General features: G+C 42.3%; 1 protein-coding gene across 2 annotated transcripts in view; it reads right to left on the bottom strand.

The window, feature by feature from the left end:
• Positions 1-16,153, bottom strand: part of CASR (calcium sensing receptor) — a 28,611-nt gene continuing 12,458 nt past the window's right edge. Inside the window, exons 4-6 of one of the 2 annotated variants that reach the window (XM_030858123.2) lie at positions 7,380-7,610; positions 2,826-2,979; positions 1-1,514 (exon numbers count right to left, since the gene is read on the bottom strand). In XM_030858123.2, the coding sequence (XP_030713983.1) occupies positions 1-1,514; positions 2,826-2,979; positions 7,380-7,610 (1,899 nt within the window). The remainder of the gene's footprint in view (positions 1,515-2,825; positions 2,980-7,379; positions 7,611-16,153) is intronic. The other variant, XM_030858133.2, reaches the window with a different exon arrangement.

Genomic DNA, 16,153 nt, shown 5'->3' with positions numbered 1-16,153 from the left:
TTAGGAACGCAGCATGTTTTCTGTGACAGTGCTGCCTCCACCGCTGATGACAAAGCTCCGTGAATTAGACACTACAAGTGCTGGGGACATCTCTTCCGGGTCCTCCATCTCTGGCTGGTGGTCCCCACCCACAGGCCCCTGCAGGCCTGTCTCCTGGACGGTCAGTTCCGAGTCTGTCTCCCCGCACTGCAGCGGGAGTAACGCCTGGTGTCTGGTCAGGGCGTCGTTGTTTTTCTGGGCCTCCAGGGAGTTCTGGTGCGTGGAATTCCTGTGAGCCATGGCGCTCTTCTGAGGCTCGTCAAAGCTCAGCGAGAAGGTGACTGTGCCACTGCCGAAAATGACCTTCTGCTTGCATCTGGGTTGCTGCTGCGATTGCTGCTGCAGCTGCAGGGTCGAGGGCGGCCGCGGCTGCGGCTGCTGCGCGCACTGGGTCAGGGCCAGCGGCTGCTGCTGCTTCTGCCTCTCGGGCTGCGGGAAGGGGTCCTCGCTGTTGCTCTTGCTGCTGATGGAGGAGGAGGGGGTAGATCCCGTGGAGCCCCCAAGGCTGCTGGACCGCTGGCGGGAGACATTGCTGCGGCGCAGCGTGGCGCGGGCCGCCACCTTGAAGGCGTGAGCCGCGGTGCTGCAGCGCACCTCCTCGATGGTGTTACGGGATGGCTTGAAGAGGATGATGTAGACCTTGTTGAAGAAGATGCAGGCCAGCAAACCAAAGCTGGCTGCCAGGATAGCGATCACCTCCACGGCAGAGACAAACTTGCCGTAGGTGCTGGCGTAGGCGGGAATGAACGAGATCCAGACGATGAAGAAGATGAGCATGCTGAAGGTGATGAACTTGGCTTCGTTGAAGTTCTCCGGCAGCTTCCGGGACTTGAAGGCGAAGAAGAAGCAGATGGCAGCCAGCAGGCAGGTGTAGCCGATCAAGAAGCCCAGTGCCATGAGCGAGCCCTCGTGGCAGGTGATGAAGATGATCTCATCCTCCAGCTCGTGGTTGCGGTAGCTCGAGGGGGGCGCGGTGTTGAGCCAGATGGCACAGATGACGATCTGCATGAAGGTGCAGAGGAAGACCAGCAGGAACTGCAGGTTGAGCCCCCACCACTTGCGGTGGAAGCTGGTGGGAATCTTGGCCTCAAACACCAGGAGGACGCGGTTGGTTTTCACCAGGATGCACGAGATGCAGAGCACGAAGCTGATACCAAAGGCCGGCTGGCGCAGGCGACAGGTCCAGTCCTGGGGCTCCCCAATGAAGAACAGGGAGCTGGAGAAACAGCAGAGCAGGGAGAAGAGGAGGAGGTAGGAGAGCTCTCGGTTGGTGGCCTTGACAATGGGCGTGTTGCGGAACTTGATGAAGACGCCCAGCACGAAGGCAGTGAGGAAAATGCCCAGCACAGCAAAGAGGGTGAGTGCGATCCCAAAGGGCTCAGTCCAGGACAGAAACTCAATCTCCTTGGCAATGCAGGAAGTGTGGTTCTCATTGGACCAGAAGTCATCAGGGCACTTGTCACAGGCACTCGCGTCTGTAAAATGTCCCAGTAAAGGATTAGTACTGTGTGGCAAAGACTGAACTTTGTGAGTGTGAATGTGGTGGTGAGGGCACTTTAAATTTTCTTTATTGATGAAATAATTGTGATTTTTACGTTATCAAATAATGTATTGAACCCTGACTTATGCTTAATAATATACTTAATTTCATGTGTCCTTGATGGTTCCATTATATTTTTCCTTTGTATATAAGGGGGCTGCTTGTTTCCTTTAACACTCCTTGCTGATGGTTTGTAGCAGAGAATGATTAGTCTTGCTGGGTAGGTGGCTGCCCTGCATGCTAAGGGTCTGCCACTGGCCACCAAATTTCACAGTGCTTCACGCTCAGCCTGACTCATTTTGGACATAAGGATGGGCTTTGTAGACATGCCAGAGCAGACTTCTTCGTAGATCAAGGCAAAGCTTCCCATGCATGTGACCTGTACCTTCCTCATCCACGGCTTTCTAGTGAGGGAGTCTACAGACTCATTTGACCAACAAATGTTTATTAAGTCTCTGCTATGTCTCATGCAGTGTGCAGTTTTGGGGAGTGAAAGGAGCATGGGCTTTGCAGTCAGAGATCTGGATGGGAATCCTGGCCCTGCCATTTATTAGCTGTGTGACTTTCATCAGGCTACTTAAACATTCTGAGCCTCAGTTTCATCATCTGTGAAATGTAAGCAATAATAACCCCATTATTGTGGTGAGGACGAAATGAATCAAAAACAATGATAAAATAATAATAGTTCATATTTATAGAGTGCTTCCAATATGCTAATCAAGGTTTTTATTTAACAAATATTTATCTATAATTTACCATGTGCTTTACCAATACTAACTCAATGAATCCCCCAAACTCTATAAGATAGGTTTATTATTATTCCTACTTTATAGATGAAGAAACTGAGGCACAGGAAAAACATAAGTAAGACAGTGTAAGTACGGTGCCAATCACTCAGCAGGCCATCTATCATGGCCTATTAACTCTGGAGACGGGAACAGACAGAACTTTGTCTATTCAGGATCATTGAGCTATAAGAAAAAGAAAACAATATTGGAGAGCAGTATTGAAGTAAGAGAAAGATGTGTAACAGGTGTGTTTGTAAGCTTTTATGGTATTACAGAGACTAACATTCCTCTTCTTACCCCCTCAGTGCCCAGCCCAGCGTGACGCTCAGACACACCTTGTTAAATGAGAAACCATGCTAAGCACCATCGCAGCCCAGCCCTTCCAGGTACTTTGCTGATCCCAGGGCCCCAAAGTGAACTGAGCTCTGCATGGTGTCCACGAGGGGCTGCTCCTTTACCTGTCTCATCACTATACTCCCCGTCGGGACACTCCACGCACTCAAAGCAGCAGGTGGGTTCCCCCTCAATGATTCCTTTCCTGGTCCCTGCTAGGCAGTCTCGGCTGCAGTTGGAGAAAGGCACCTGGAGGACAGAGATCACAATAGTGAGGGGCTGCAGCCGCAGGATCAGCCTTGCAGCTCCACTGACATGTGTAAAACGGAGGGGCTGGGCACCAGGACCAGTGAGGCAGACTCAGGCCCAATCCAGGCATAGGAAAGTCCAGAGGTCTTTGTTCCTGTTATCTATGAAAGGGAGGGATGCCTATGGGCAAGTACAGGCGCGCGCGCGTGCACTTGAGCGCACACACACACACACACACACACGCGCGTGTGTGCACACACACACACCTCAGTGGGATTCTAGAAAGATTAATTGTTGGGAGTCTACACCGTGACAAAATCCTCCTTAAACAGTCTTCCCTTCCATCGTCTCCAAGTCCCATAATGAGACATCTGTTTACTTTCCATAGAAGTAAAAGTTTGAAACAAACTAAAAGACACAGGAACATGGACCTACACAGAGAGGGAGAGTCACAAGGGGAGATGCTGAGACGAAGGGAAATTTATTTGAAAATGAGACTTTGAACTTTGTAGCGAATTGCAATTCCTGCAATTTTCTTTTAGGCTTTATAGGGTGATTTCTGAGATCCTTGCAACAGCTCAGTGAGGCAGGCAGGACAGGCATGGAGGAGTCGGAAGTAAATGGATCAGAAAAATATATCAGGTAATTACTAACCAAAAGAAAGCTTCAGTAGCTACATTAACTTCAGATAACATGGATTTAATTTAATTTATTTATTTCCGTAGTGGACTTCATGTGCACAGAATTTGATTAATCATAATCCTTGTTTCTTTCCATCATGACTTGTCCATGTTTGAACCACTTTGGTTAGTCATTTTTAATGACTACCATCCAAGACAAAAACTAGGACTGGGACAGCAACCTACATCTAACTATACACTCCCCTTTCCACTTACTTCCTCCTCAGCACATAGTCATACCTGAGATGACCGTCATCCTGTGTTCACCACAGGCAAGTTGTACTAAACTCTCAAGGAACAGAGCAACCTAATTTTGTACAAACTCTATCAGAGATCAGGAAAATAATTTTTTTTTTAAAAAGGAGTACCCTCCAACTCAGTCGTGTAAGGCCAGTATAATAACCCTGATTCCAAAACAAGACAAGGACAGCATGAAAAAGAAAAAAAAAAATATTACAGGCCCATCTCACTTATTAAGTTGTCTTCAGAAGCAGAGCTGAGTTGAGGATTTGTGTCCAAGTGATTTATAAGGAAAGTTCTCCCAAGGGAACCAGGAAGAGACTAGAGGAAGTAGGACATAGAAGGGAGGAGAACAAGCAAGGGTGTGATCCCGAGCAACGTCCCTCAGACTTCTGCCTGATCCCCCACGGGAGCTCTGGACTGTAGGTTATACCCCAGAGCTGTCCTGATCTGAAGAAAAGGGCGAGGGCTTTCACACTTCCACACCACTCATAGGTTAAGGGAAATGTAAATTCCTAGGCTCTTCTGAGGTTCTCCTTTGCCTCTCTGAGCCTGTGAGCAAAATGGGTTCATTAGCCTGCAGGCAGTCTTCTGAAAAACAGCATCAAGTTCTGGTTATTGGAAGTAAAAATGTACAGAAGTCCTGGAGATACATGCAAAGTGTAAGGAGTCTGAAAGGATCTGGGAAGAGTACAATTACTTTCTACTACTTGAAAATAGATGAAAAATACTAAAACTCAAAGGATATGAAAAAGAAAATACACCATGATCATGCTGAGTTTATGCCAGGAATGCAAACAAGTTTAATATTAGAAAATCTGTGTCATTCACTGCAATAATAAATTAACACAGAAAAATATGATCATCAATGGATGAAAAGTATTTGATGAAATGTAACACAAACTAGTGATAAAAACAATGAAAGAGAGTAGGAAGAAATACCTTTACCTTGAAAAAACCCCCCAAAATTCTTAGGCTCCGGACACACAGGCTCAGCGGCCATGGCTCACGGGCCCAGCTGCTCCGCGGCATGTGGGATCCTCCCGGACCGGGGCACGAACGCGTGTCCCCTGCATCGGCAGGCAGACTCTCAACCACTGCGCCACCAGGGAAGCCCCCAAAATTCTTAAAAATCATTCTATTCTAATACACAATATTAAAAGCATTTACTTTAAAACAACGGTGCTCAGTATCACCACTATTATTATATATTGCACTGGAGTTCTTGGCTGGTGGAATAAAACAAGAAAAATAAGGGCAAACATATTGGAAAAGGCTAAATAAATCTGTTATTTTAAATAAAACTGCAGATGATATGATTGTCCACATTAGAAACAACTGGAGAGCAGCCCCAGGCTAAAATGCCCAGACTGCCACTATTCTTACCTGAGTTTCATTAGTTTTTCTTAAAAAAAAAATCCTTCACCTTTTGATGTATGCTATTGGTTGATTTCTAGGTTCTTAAAGGGTTGTTTTTGACAGTTTTGCCCAATTTACCATAGCTTCACCATTTCAGAAGTCCTGCTTCTATCTCGTTCTCTGATCATGCCAGGTAACTGAGTACTTACTCTAGAAATTTATTAGGTATTTACTGCCTAACAGTCTATGTGTATCAGAGATAATAGATGTATCATAAGAATGAAGTATACTTTGCAAAAGCATCTTGAAGGTAGGGAGCAAGACTTCCTCATTTTTGTAGCCCCAGTTACAAAGCCTTGAATAATGCTTGATACGTGGTAGGGCTCATACTATTTCCAAAATATCTCTTTAATAAGACCTTCCCCGTCCCCACGACTGCTTGAACTGGAGACGTCTTACAAAGTTAAACACATGGAAAGCAATAAAATAATTATCATTGCTTCCAGCAAAAAAGAAATAACTGGCTTAACGAGGAATTTCAAAACACTTGAACAGAAGATGATTGACACTATTTTCTAATGAAAGAGGAATAGAAATGGCAGTATCAGACCTGATGATTGCTAAGATTCTCAGGACCCTGGTTCGAAGGAAAGGAAAGGGAAGGAAAGGATAAACTACATCTACAAACACTACAATGTTGGAATGTTTGGCTATCATTATGTTCCTGTAGATTCACTGCGAACTCTACTGGATCACGATATATCATATATTTTATACATTGGTGGTCCAAGTTTGTTGATATTTTATTTAGGATGTGAGCACATCTATGTTTATAAATTGGCCTATAATTGTCTTTTCTTGTACTGTTATTGTCTGTTTCTGGTGTTAAGATTATATCAGTCTCATAAAATGAGTTTAGTAGCTTTCCCTCTTGGCTTCTGTTAGGCTGTGAGTGACAAAAACCTCAAAAAAACAAAATAAAAATGGTTCAATCTACACCAATTAGAGACAATCAATTATGTGCATGAATGGAGGTAAAATATAACCTGGATGAGTCAACAGCAGGGAAGACTTGATAATATAGCTGATCAATTTAGACTTCAGTCAGTTGAAACTTGTGATAATTTAGACAAGAGTATAAATAGTGGACAGAGGGATATAACCTCTGGAACCCCAAAAGTTCTGTCTGGAAAAGGTTATGACATGTTTATAATTGAGAATCCACCCTCTGAGGTAGAAGCTAAAAAAGACTTGCACACTGTGGATGATATTAGCTATCTATAGGAGACCTTCTCGTGGGTAACTTATCCTATATATTGGGAAACAGTGAAATTGTAGTATTTCATCAGAAACCCATCAACCTAAGAAGCATTTGGTAAAAAGATGAAGTTGAATTTTTGGTCATGTTATAAAAAGTGGTTCAAGACACTCAAAGGTAATAATAGAAAGGCAAATGCAAAGAGAAATGTAGTGGGTCTCATCCAGGTTTCTTGGGAGAGTTAAAGAGGATGCCCGGTCCAGGGTCTGTTTCTACAGAGGATCTGGGTCCTCAGCAGCCTACTATATTCTAGGACGCAACCATCATGGAATAGTTATTATTTCAGCATATTATGCATCTTTTCCTTAAGGGCATATTCATTGGGTAATGTGCTTCTGGTTATTAATCAAGCTTCTAGATGCAGTGATACTCATGGAAGGGGGTCCTGATCATGGTCACAAGCATCCTCCTATTTGTTACAGGTCTCCCATAGCAGGAGAATAAATTGTGCTTTTGACTTATACGTCAGTCCTGAGCTATCTGGATGACAGGGAACTACCTCTGTGTGAATTGTCCATGCCCTGCCTTGAGTGATGTTTTGCTCTGGTTGGGGAAAGTTTTAGTCAAGTAAACTATTATTAGCCAAGGAGTCAGATTTGTAAAGAATAAAACTGTTTCAATATAATAAGTATGGAGCTCAGGTTCTGAAGATTCTCTTCTGTGCATTAAACACTCATGGATTTCACAGGGAGCCCTGGCAATGCAGTTAGTGAGTTGAGGGAAGTGGACTCATGATTCTGGAAGTCCAGTGGTGAAGTCCAAGGCCCTCCCAAAGCCCAGCACAGTTTCTGCCTGTGGTGGAGGCATCTGGTATCCTGATGGACAACACGTACCTCCCTTGAGAATCCACTCCACAGGATTTTCTCCTCATTGATGAAGAGCCTTTCTCCTTTCTTGGCATAGACATTGTAATATCCAACTTCCTTAAACACTATGGAGCCATCCTCTGGGGAGAGGTGCCAATTGATGATGGAATAGTTCCCTGCCAGGTCTCCACATTCATCGAAAGTTACCTGCTCCCCCATATTGTTGGTAAAGTTTAGGTGCCGTAGGTGCTTCAGGACCTAAAGAATAGAGATGAATATTCTGAATAGAAGCCACAGGCTGCCATGTATGGTTATGTAGGTTGAGCGCTACACAGGACAGTAAACTATCTTGTTCAAACAAAGTGGAAGGAACATGACTTGAAGAAGAGAGGCCTTTTTGCAATTCACACTAAGGTACTTATATGTGTTAATGGCAGCCCTGGTAACCCATGAACTTTGATACTCAACTTTATTTGATACTCAAATTGTAACTGGGGTAGGAAACACTTTCTTGAAGTCAGGAAAGGAAAAGGAATATATCTCACCATGGCCACTGGCCAAATCAAGACTTTTGCAGGTGCACCATCACCTGGCGGTGTCCAGGAGGGGGGCAGGGTTTGTAAGCCAGAGCCATCCCTGGTGTCTTCTGAGATGGGCTTTGGAAAGAGTAAGTACTCTTACGCTCTGCACCATCTTTCCCTATGCTACTGCTTCTGTAGAAGTGTCTTGTTGCCAAAGATCACAGAGAGAGAGTGGAAGGAAGAAGGAAACAAGGGTGTGAGTGGAGTCTTGGCCATCACTCTTGTAATAATCATGGCCAATCCTTTACTTTTTACAGGGTTTTATGGGTCACAAAGCCCTTGTACAAAAAAAGTAATGATAATAATTACTAAACCCTACTAGTCGTTTTATTACCTTTGAGGCACAATGCTAAATACTTTATATTCGTTATCTAATCTTCACAATTACCCCCACTTTATTGATGGAGAGACCGAGGCACAGAAAATAGAAGTATCTAGTCCAGGGTCACACAGCTAGCAAGTGGTGCCAAGCCTGCGTTTGTAGTGGCTCTGCTCCACTGCAGCATCACTAGGCTCCTGCCTCTGCTTCCTGTGTGCCCCTGACTTTGGTCAAGAGGGAGCAGTGGGCACTTTGCAGCTTATCTTTCATGCAGGACCTGCCCAGGGCCAGGGGGCCATCGAGGCACCAAGAGAGAGTGAAGCACACACAGTCCAGACTGTGAGAGTAGGAGTGCTCACTTCCACTGTACCTCACGACTCATGGGGCTTTCTCACTCTGGCTCTGAGTGCGTTTCCTCACCTGCAGGATGAGAGGGCTGGGCCAGAGAGGCTGCAGGAATCTCCAGGTTCTAGTATGAACTTCTTTCTGTTCTATGGTTTGGCGTACCCCAGGAGTACATTTAGAGGTCCCTCTCCCTTTTAGCATAGCTTTTTTTTTTTTTTTGGCCGCGCTACGCGGGATCTTACTTCCCCAACCACGGATCGAACCTGTGCCCCCTGCAGTGGAAGTGCAGAGTCCTAACCACTGGACCTCCAGGGAATTCCCTAGCATAACTTTTTTTTTTTTTTTTTTTTTTTGCGGTACGCGGGCCTCTCACTGTTGTGGCCTCTCCCGTTGCGGAGCACAGGCTCCGGATGCGCAGGCTCAGCGGCCATGGCTCACGGGCCCAGCCACTCCGCGGCATGTGGGATCTTCCCGGACCGGGGCACGAACCGGTGTCCCCTGCATCGGCAGGCGGACTCTCAACTACTGTGCCACCAGGGAAGTCCCCCTAGCATAACTTTTAAGGTGCCTAAGAAAACAGCATCTGATCTGACACTGGGAAACCTTTGGGCCCAGCACCTATTATCCACATGTGTGACAAAGGGAGGCACCTTTCATGTTCCACTCCACTCCAGAGATGACACAGCTTTTAAACAATTTATATCCGTATTGACTTTATTTTAAAGTAAGCATTTATTGTAAGGAAAATCAAATGAAGAAAAGGAGCCACCTGAATTTGCTCATAAACAGCCCTGGGATGAGCTTGGGGATAGAGTCTGTGGCCGGCCACATGTGTGCACGGGCACAGCACCCAGGGCGCCTGTGTGAGTACTGCTGTGTGTGGTTACTCCTTTAGTGCTCTCACTGCTGCCCTGGCAGATGCTGGCTGCCCTGATTTTTGTCCCAGGCCTGTGGGGGAAAGGGGACCCCTTACTCCCTGCTGCCTGGTTCTTCTGTTCTGCAACCAGAGCTGCTGAGTCATCCTCAAAAAAGATGGAGAATGAATCCTACCAAGGATTCATGCCACCCATGTTCTCCCAAGCCTTCCTCAGTGGTCATCAATCTTACTTTTTTCCCTTCATTTTTACTGAGTCCTTAAAACATTCCTCAGAGAGGTGGTGCCACTGACATACTCCTTTCTTATACCTCCAACTCTCCTCCCTTTGTCCCCTTGCTCTTGGGATGATCTCCTCCTATGCAGTGGGATACATCCTTTTGTCTCTACCCTAACACATCCCTGTCCTGATACATCTCCTTCTCTTAGAGGAACACACGTTCCTTCTCTATAAGGCTGACCTCTCTTGTAGTACTCAGAACCTCATTCTTCCCACCTACTCTGGAACTTTTCTGACATGAACAATCCACCCTTCTCCATTCCATACCCATGCCCCTCCTACTTCCTCCTGGGGACCTACCATGGTTCAGATGAAATATGCTTCAACCTTCTCTAGGTAGCTTCCCAAGCCTTCCATACTTTGGTCCCATGTAACTACCACTACTTGTTAGTGCAGATGTTTTATCCTCACCATATCCTTTCCACATGTCATGCTAACTCTGCCTTTGCCCTGATGTGTGTAAAAGATGAGAAGAGTGGAGAGGTAGGGGACTACCTCTTATTTACACTTCCTATGTGCCAGACATTGTACTAATGCTTTGCACACACTATTTCATCTAATCCTCATAGCAAATCTATGGATAGGAACTATTAGTATCTTCATTTTATAGATGAGGAAACTGAAGCATGAAACTTGCGAAAGTCATAAGCTAGAAAGTTCTCCAGCTGTGATTTAAACATGTGCTTTTTCTTCACCCTCCTGCCTCCAGTATAAATTGTTGAGAGTGTTGATGGCAGGTATTTGTTAGTAATAGTTCCTCATTAAATATATTTTTAAAAAGCATCATTCTTGTTTGAAGAATACTTTAAAAAGCATATGCAGCAGTAAAGCTAGAGTAGTTAGCGTAAATTTTCTTCCTCCTATCCAGGTTTCAATTCCTAGGTTCTTATTCTCCAGGCAACAAACTCCCTCTCTCCTTTTCTCAGTCTACAGCTTCTCTGCAGTGAAACTCTCCAGACAACAGTGGGTGAATTGGAAGGGGAACTGGCATAAGATCATTTCATAATTAAATGGTCATCTTCCACATTAGATTGGACAGAAAAGTGACTCAAAGATCATCGCTGGCTATAATTCTTCTGTATTGCTATTGGCACAGGCTAGCGATTTCTACCATAACCTACCTTGAAAGAAAATGGAACCAATCAAAATCATTAAAAATTTTTCTATTAAAAAACTCATTGTAAATACAAGGTTAGATTTGTATACTGTTAGAATCAATCAACAAACAAATATTTATAGGTTATCCACTGTGTGTTCTGAACTGGGCTGCAGTAGTACAGGATGTAATAGTAATAAAGTTCTCATGGAGTTTACCTATGGATTAGGGTGATAAGATATAAGACTTTGGATGATAGAGCCAACAGTGCAAGATAAAATACAGTTAATGCCTAACTTATGGGGTATCAACTCTAAGTACAGAGAAACTCAGGGGAGATGGACATTAAAAAGGGCTGAAATGGTCAACACAGGCTTGAGGTATGGTAGGAATTTGTAGTGGCAAAGGACAAGGGGAAGAAAGGTATTAAAGACAGTGGGCACAACATGGGAAAACAAGTATCAATATTATGGAGGCAGTGAAGAGACCAACTTCTCAAAATTTATGTAAGTGCTAGAGAACAAGGGAAAATAAAGTTGAGAGGCAAAGAGCAGTCAAGGCAAAGAGGCTAGATTTCATGTCAAAAGGCATAGGATCAGGTAATAGCAAGTGTTGATAAGAATGTAGAGAAACTGGAGTCTGACATACACTGCTGGTGGAGATGTAAAATGGTGCAGTCATTTCTGAAAACAGTCTGGCACTTCCTCAAAAAGTTAAACATAGAGTTTCCACTCAACCCAACAATTCCACTCTTATGTATATACCCAAGAAAAATGAAAACATAAGTCCACACAACAACTGTACATGAATGTTCATAGCAGCATCATTCATAATACCCAAAAAGTGGAAACAACTTAAAAGCCCATCAATTGGATGAATGGATAAACAAAATGTGTCATATAATGGGACACTATTCAGCCATAAAAAGAAATGAAGTACTGATACATTCTGCAACACGGATGAGCCTTGAAAACATGCTAAATGACAGAAGCCAGTCACAAAAGACCACATACTTTATGATTCCATTTATATGAAATGTCCAGAAATGTCCAAATATATAGATACTGAAAGTAGATTTGTAGTTATTTAAGAATTGGGTCATACCAGTCAGAATGGCCATCTTCAAACAATCTACAAACAATAAATGCTGGAGAGGGTGTGGAGAAAAGGGTACACTCCTGCACTGTTGGTGGGAATGTAAATCAATACAGCCACTATGGAGAACAGTATGGAGGTTCCTTAAAAAACTAAAAATAGAACTACCATATGACCCAGCAATCCCACTATTGGGCATATACCCAGAAAAAACCATAATTCAAAAAGACACATGCACCCCAATGTTCATTGCAGCACTATTTACAATAGCCAGGATATGGAAGCAACCTAAATGCCCATCGACAGATGAATGGATAAAGAAGATGTGGTACATATATACAATGGAATATTACTCAGCCATAAAAAGGAATGAAATTGGGTCATTTGTAGAGATGTGGATGGACCTAGAGACTGTCATACAGAGTGAAGTAAGTCAGAAAGAGAAAAACAAACATCGTATATTAACACATTATATGTGAAATCTAGACAAATGGTATAGATGATCTTATTTGCAAAGCAGAAATAGAGACACAGACGTAGAGAACAAACATATGGATACCAAGGGGGAAAGGGGGGATGGGATGAACTGGGAGATTGGGATTGACATATATACACTACTATGTATAAAATAGGTAACTAATGAGAACCTACTGTATAGTACAGGGAACTCTACTTGGTGTTCTGTGGTGACCTAAATGGGAAGGAAATCAAAAAAAAGAGGGGATATATGTATACGTATAGCTGGTTCACTTTGCTGTATAGTAGAAACTAAGACAACATTGTAAAGCAACTATACTCCAGCAAAAATTAATAAAAAAACAGATGAATGGATAAAGAAGATATAGTATACACACACAATGGAATACTACACAGCCATAAAAGAACAAAATGTTGCCATTTGCAGCAACGTGGATGGACTTGGAAGGCATTATGCTAAGTGAAATATGTCAGACAGAGAAAGACAAACACTTATGATATCACTTATATGTGGAATCTAAAATATACAACAAACTAGTGAATATAACAAAAAGAAACAGATTCACAGATATAGAGAACTAGTGGTTACCAGTGGGGAGAGGGAAGGGGGTAGTGGCAGTATAGGGGTAGGGGAGTTAGAGGTACCAACTATTAGCTATAAAATAAGCTACAAAGACATATTGTACAGCACAGGGAATATAGTTAATATTTTATAATAACTATAAATGGGAATATAACCTTTAAAAATTGTGAATCACTGTGTTGTACACATGTAACTTAAATAATATTGTACAGCAACTATGCTTCAATTAAAAAAATAAAATAAATTAAAAAAAGAATTGGGGGAATGAGGTGGTAAGGAGTGACAGCTTTGATATGGCGAAATGTCCTAAAATTGATTGTGGTTGTGGCTGCACAACTCTGAATATACTAAAAACCATTGAATCGTGCACTTTAATGAGTGAACTGTATATAGTATATGAATTATATCTCAGTAAAGCTGTTCCAAAAAAGAAAGTATAGAAAGGGATTTAAAGTATACAAATATGACTTCATTGGTGGAGCTGACGTTCAGCTGCAGGTAGAGACCTTGATACCGAGGTGACCTCTAGGATACTTGGTGCTGAGAGTTTACTAATGAGACCTGGTAACTCTAGCCACAAATGGGACAGGAGATAAGGACAGGCAGAAGGTAAGAGTTAGTAGTGCAAACATCTTATCCAGAAAAGAAAGCACCCTGGAATCTTTGTGGCTAGAAAATTTATACCTACAGTTGATTAGACCAAGCTCCTCTAAAGCAGATGTTTTCTTATTCCTTTTTGTATTCCTAATGATTTGTAGAGGGCCTGAATTTTAATGGCTACTCAAACTATGTGTGTTAAAGGTTTTGGTTAATAGAGTAAACATTAAATCAACACTGTTAGGTTTGTCAAATGGTGCCCAGAATGAGGTTTTCACCAGTCTGAGGATAGATGAGAAAAACAAGGTCAACGTGAGATCTGTATTCGTTAAAGAGTAAATAGGAAGAAGGACCATAAAAATTAAGGTTTTTATATAATTGGTTGCAATTTAAACCTATATATTAAAAAGCAGAATACTTACAATTATACTATGGGATTAAGGGCCAACACAGTTTCTCCTTTTGAGGTATAAATGTAACCTAAGTTCTTGGTTTCTGATTTAAAAAGAAAAATCAAACTTCTAGATTCAAACAAACAAGCAAACAGGGAAATACTAGAATTTGCTTTAAAATGTGCTAGAAGATTTTACTTAAGTGTGATAGGATAGGTACATCCTATCACACTTAAGTAAATTACAGTTTTCATAGGATAAAATAACTTTCTCTTCATGAAGGAAAAAGAGGCATCTTGGGTTTTTCTGAGGAAATATTTCCTTTGTGGTCTTTTTAGAAGGCTCGAGCTAAATATTATATTTTGCATGTCATGTTTTCGGTTATAGGCATAATTTAATTCTCAGTAACCATTCAAAACATAGAATAAACTAATTATAAAACCTCCACCACTTTCTTGAGGGAAAAGAGAGTTGGAATCACCATAGTGTAATAGTGTTGGAGTAACAGCTGGGAGTTGCTTGAGGAGAAGGGTAAGTCCCAAACACAACTGTTCCATATAAGAATGTGACGGGAGGATGCCAGATGAAGGATGAAGAGAGCAACCAACACCTAAAATGTGGGACTGGAAGTCTCTTAATATAGAGAGAACCAGAATTATTCAATTAGCTATGATAAAGTAATTCAGACTAATTGCATGAGGGATGAGGCTTCCTTTCTTTTCTTTTTATAAAAAAGGCCAAAATATTACTTAAAAAATAGTTTATTATGTATAGGCAGTATCCTAAGCACCGTATGCATATTAACTAATGTCATCCTCATAAAAACCTCATAAGTTTCAGATAGAGATATCTATTCTTCAGGTGAGGAAAGTGAGGCCCAGGCACACTAAGTGACTGCTCAAGGCCATAAAGCTGTTACGTTAGGTAGTAACTGGGATTTGGATCCAGTTGGTCTGGCTCTAGAGTCCAAACTCTCAACCATGACACTATATACTTAGATTATATAGCCCATCTACTAGGCTGCCTATCTCTAGTTACAACAGGTTGAACAGTATAAAATTTAGGTTGAGAAGATAGACATATTTTAAAAATGGGATGGTAGAGACATATATAATGCTTGGGGCAACCCAAGAGGCAGTAATAGGAAAAGTGGTCCAAATTGAATGGCATTCAGATCCCCGTGCAAGCCCCCTTCCCTGGGGGCTTTCCACTGTTTTCCATTTTTAATCAGTTTTATTGAGGTACAGTTTACATAGGATAAAATGCACCCATTTTAAGAGTGTAGCTCTGAGTCTTGGCAAATGTATTTGCCTGTGTAACCACCACTACTGTCACCCCAAAAGGTTCCCTAATGTCCCTTTCAAGTCAATCCTCACCCCATTTGCAGCCCTAGGCCACTGCTTGTTTTCTTTCTACCATTAGAGATAGAATATCATATAAATTGCACAATACCGTCTGTACTTTTTTTTTCAGTCCAGATTTTTTCACTTAGCATGATGTTTCTGTGATTTGCCTGTGTTGTTGTGTGTAATTGCCTTTGCATTTGATATTTCCTTCAAGGAATAGATCCCTTTCACACATCTGATTCATCCTTAAAGGCCTATTCAGATGATATCTTTTACTTTCTTCCTTACTTCAAATCCTAACCTGCATAGTACTGTAGTGTTTCATCCTCACAGCAGGTATGCAAGCAAGATCACATGAGTGTTGCATTTTTCTAGTCAAAATTTGCACCTTGTCCATTAATAATCACTTATCTGTTTACTAAGTCATGTCTTTAAGTCATCTCTTTAGGCATCTTTAATATTTCTTTTGGCATGTTGACTTGCATGTTTTGCACTCGAGCACCTCATTTTCTGCATCATACCTTGCATAACAGGGAAGGTGGAGATGGGAACAATTTCACCCTTAAAAGCAATGATAGGGAATCTTTAAATTGATAACCACTGAACCACAAAAAAGCAACATAAGCTAAAAAATAATTTAGATATTTCCTCCAGAGAAAACACTCTTCTTTTAGAATTTTGTTTATTTTTATTTTTTTATTTTGGGCTGCACTGTGAGGCTTGTGGGATCTTAGTTCGCCAACCAGGGACTGAACCTGGGCCCTCAGCAGTGAAAGTGCAGAGTCCTAACCACTGGACCGTCAAGGAACTCCCTTT

This window comes from Globicephala melas, chromosome 4 (assembly GCF_963455315.2).
Source record: "Globicephala melas chromosome 4, mGloMel1.2, whole genome shotgun sequence".
NCBI classification, from domain to species: Eukaryota; Metazoa; Chordata; class Mammalia; order Artiodactyla; family Delphinidae; genus Globicephala; species Globicephala melas.
The sequence above is the reverse complement of the archived record's forward strand: the minus strand, read 5'-3'. Positions and strand labels throughout refer to the sequence as shown.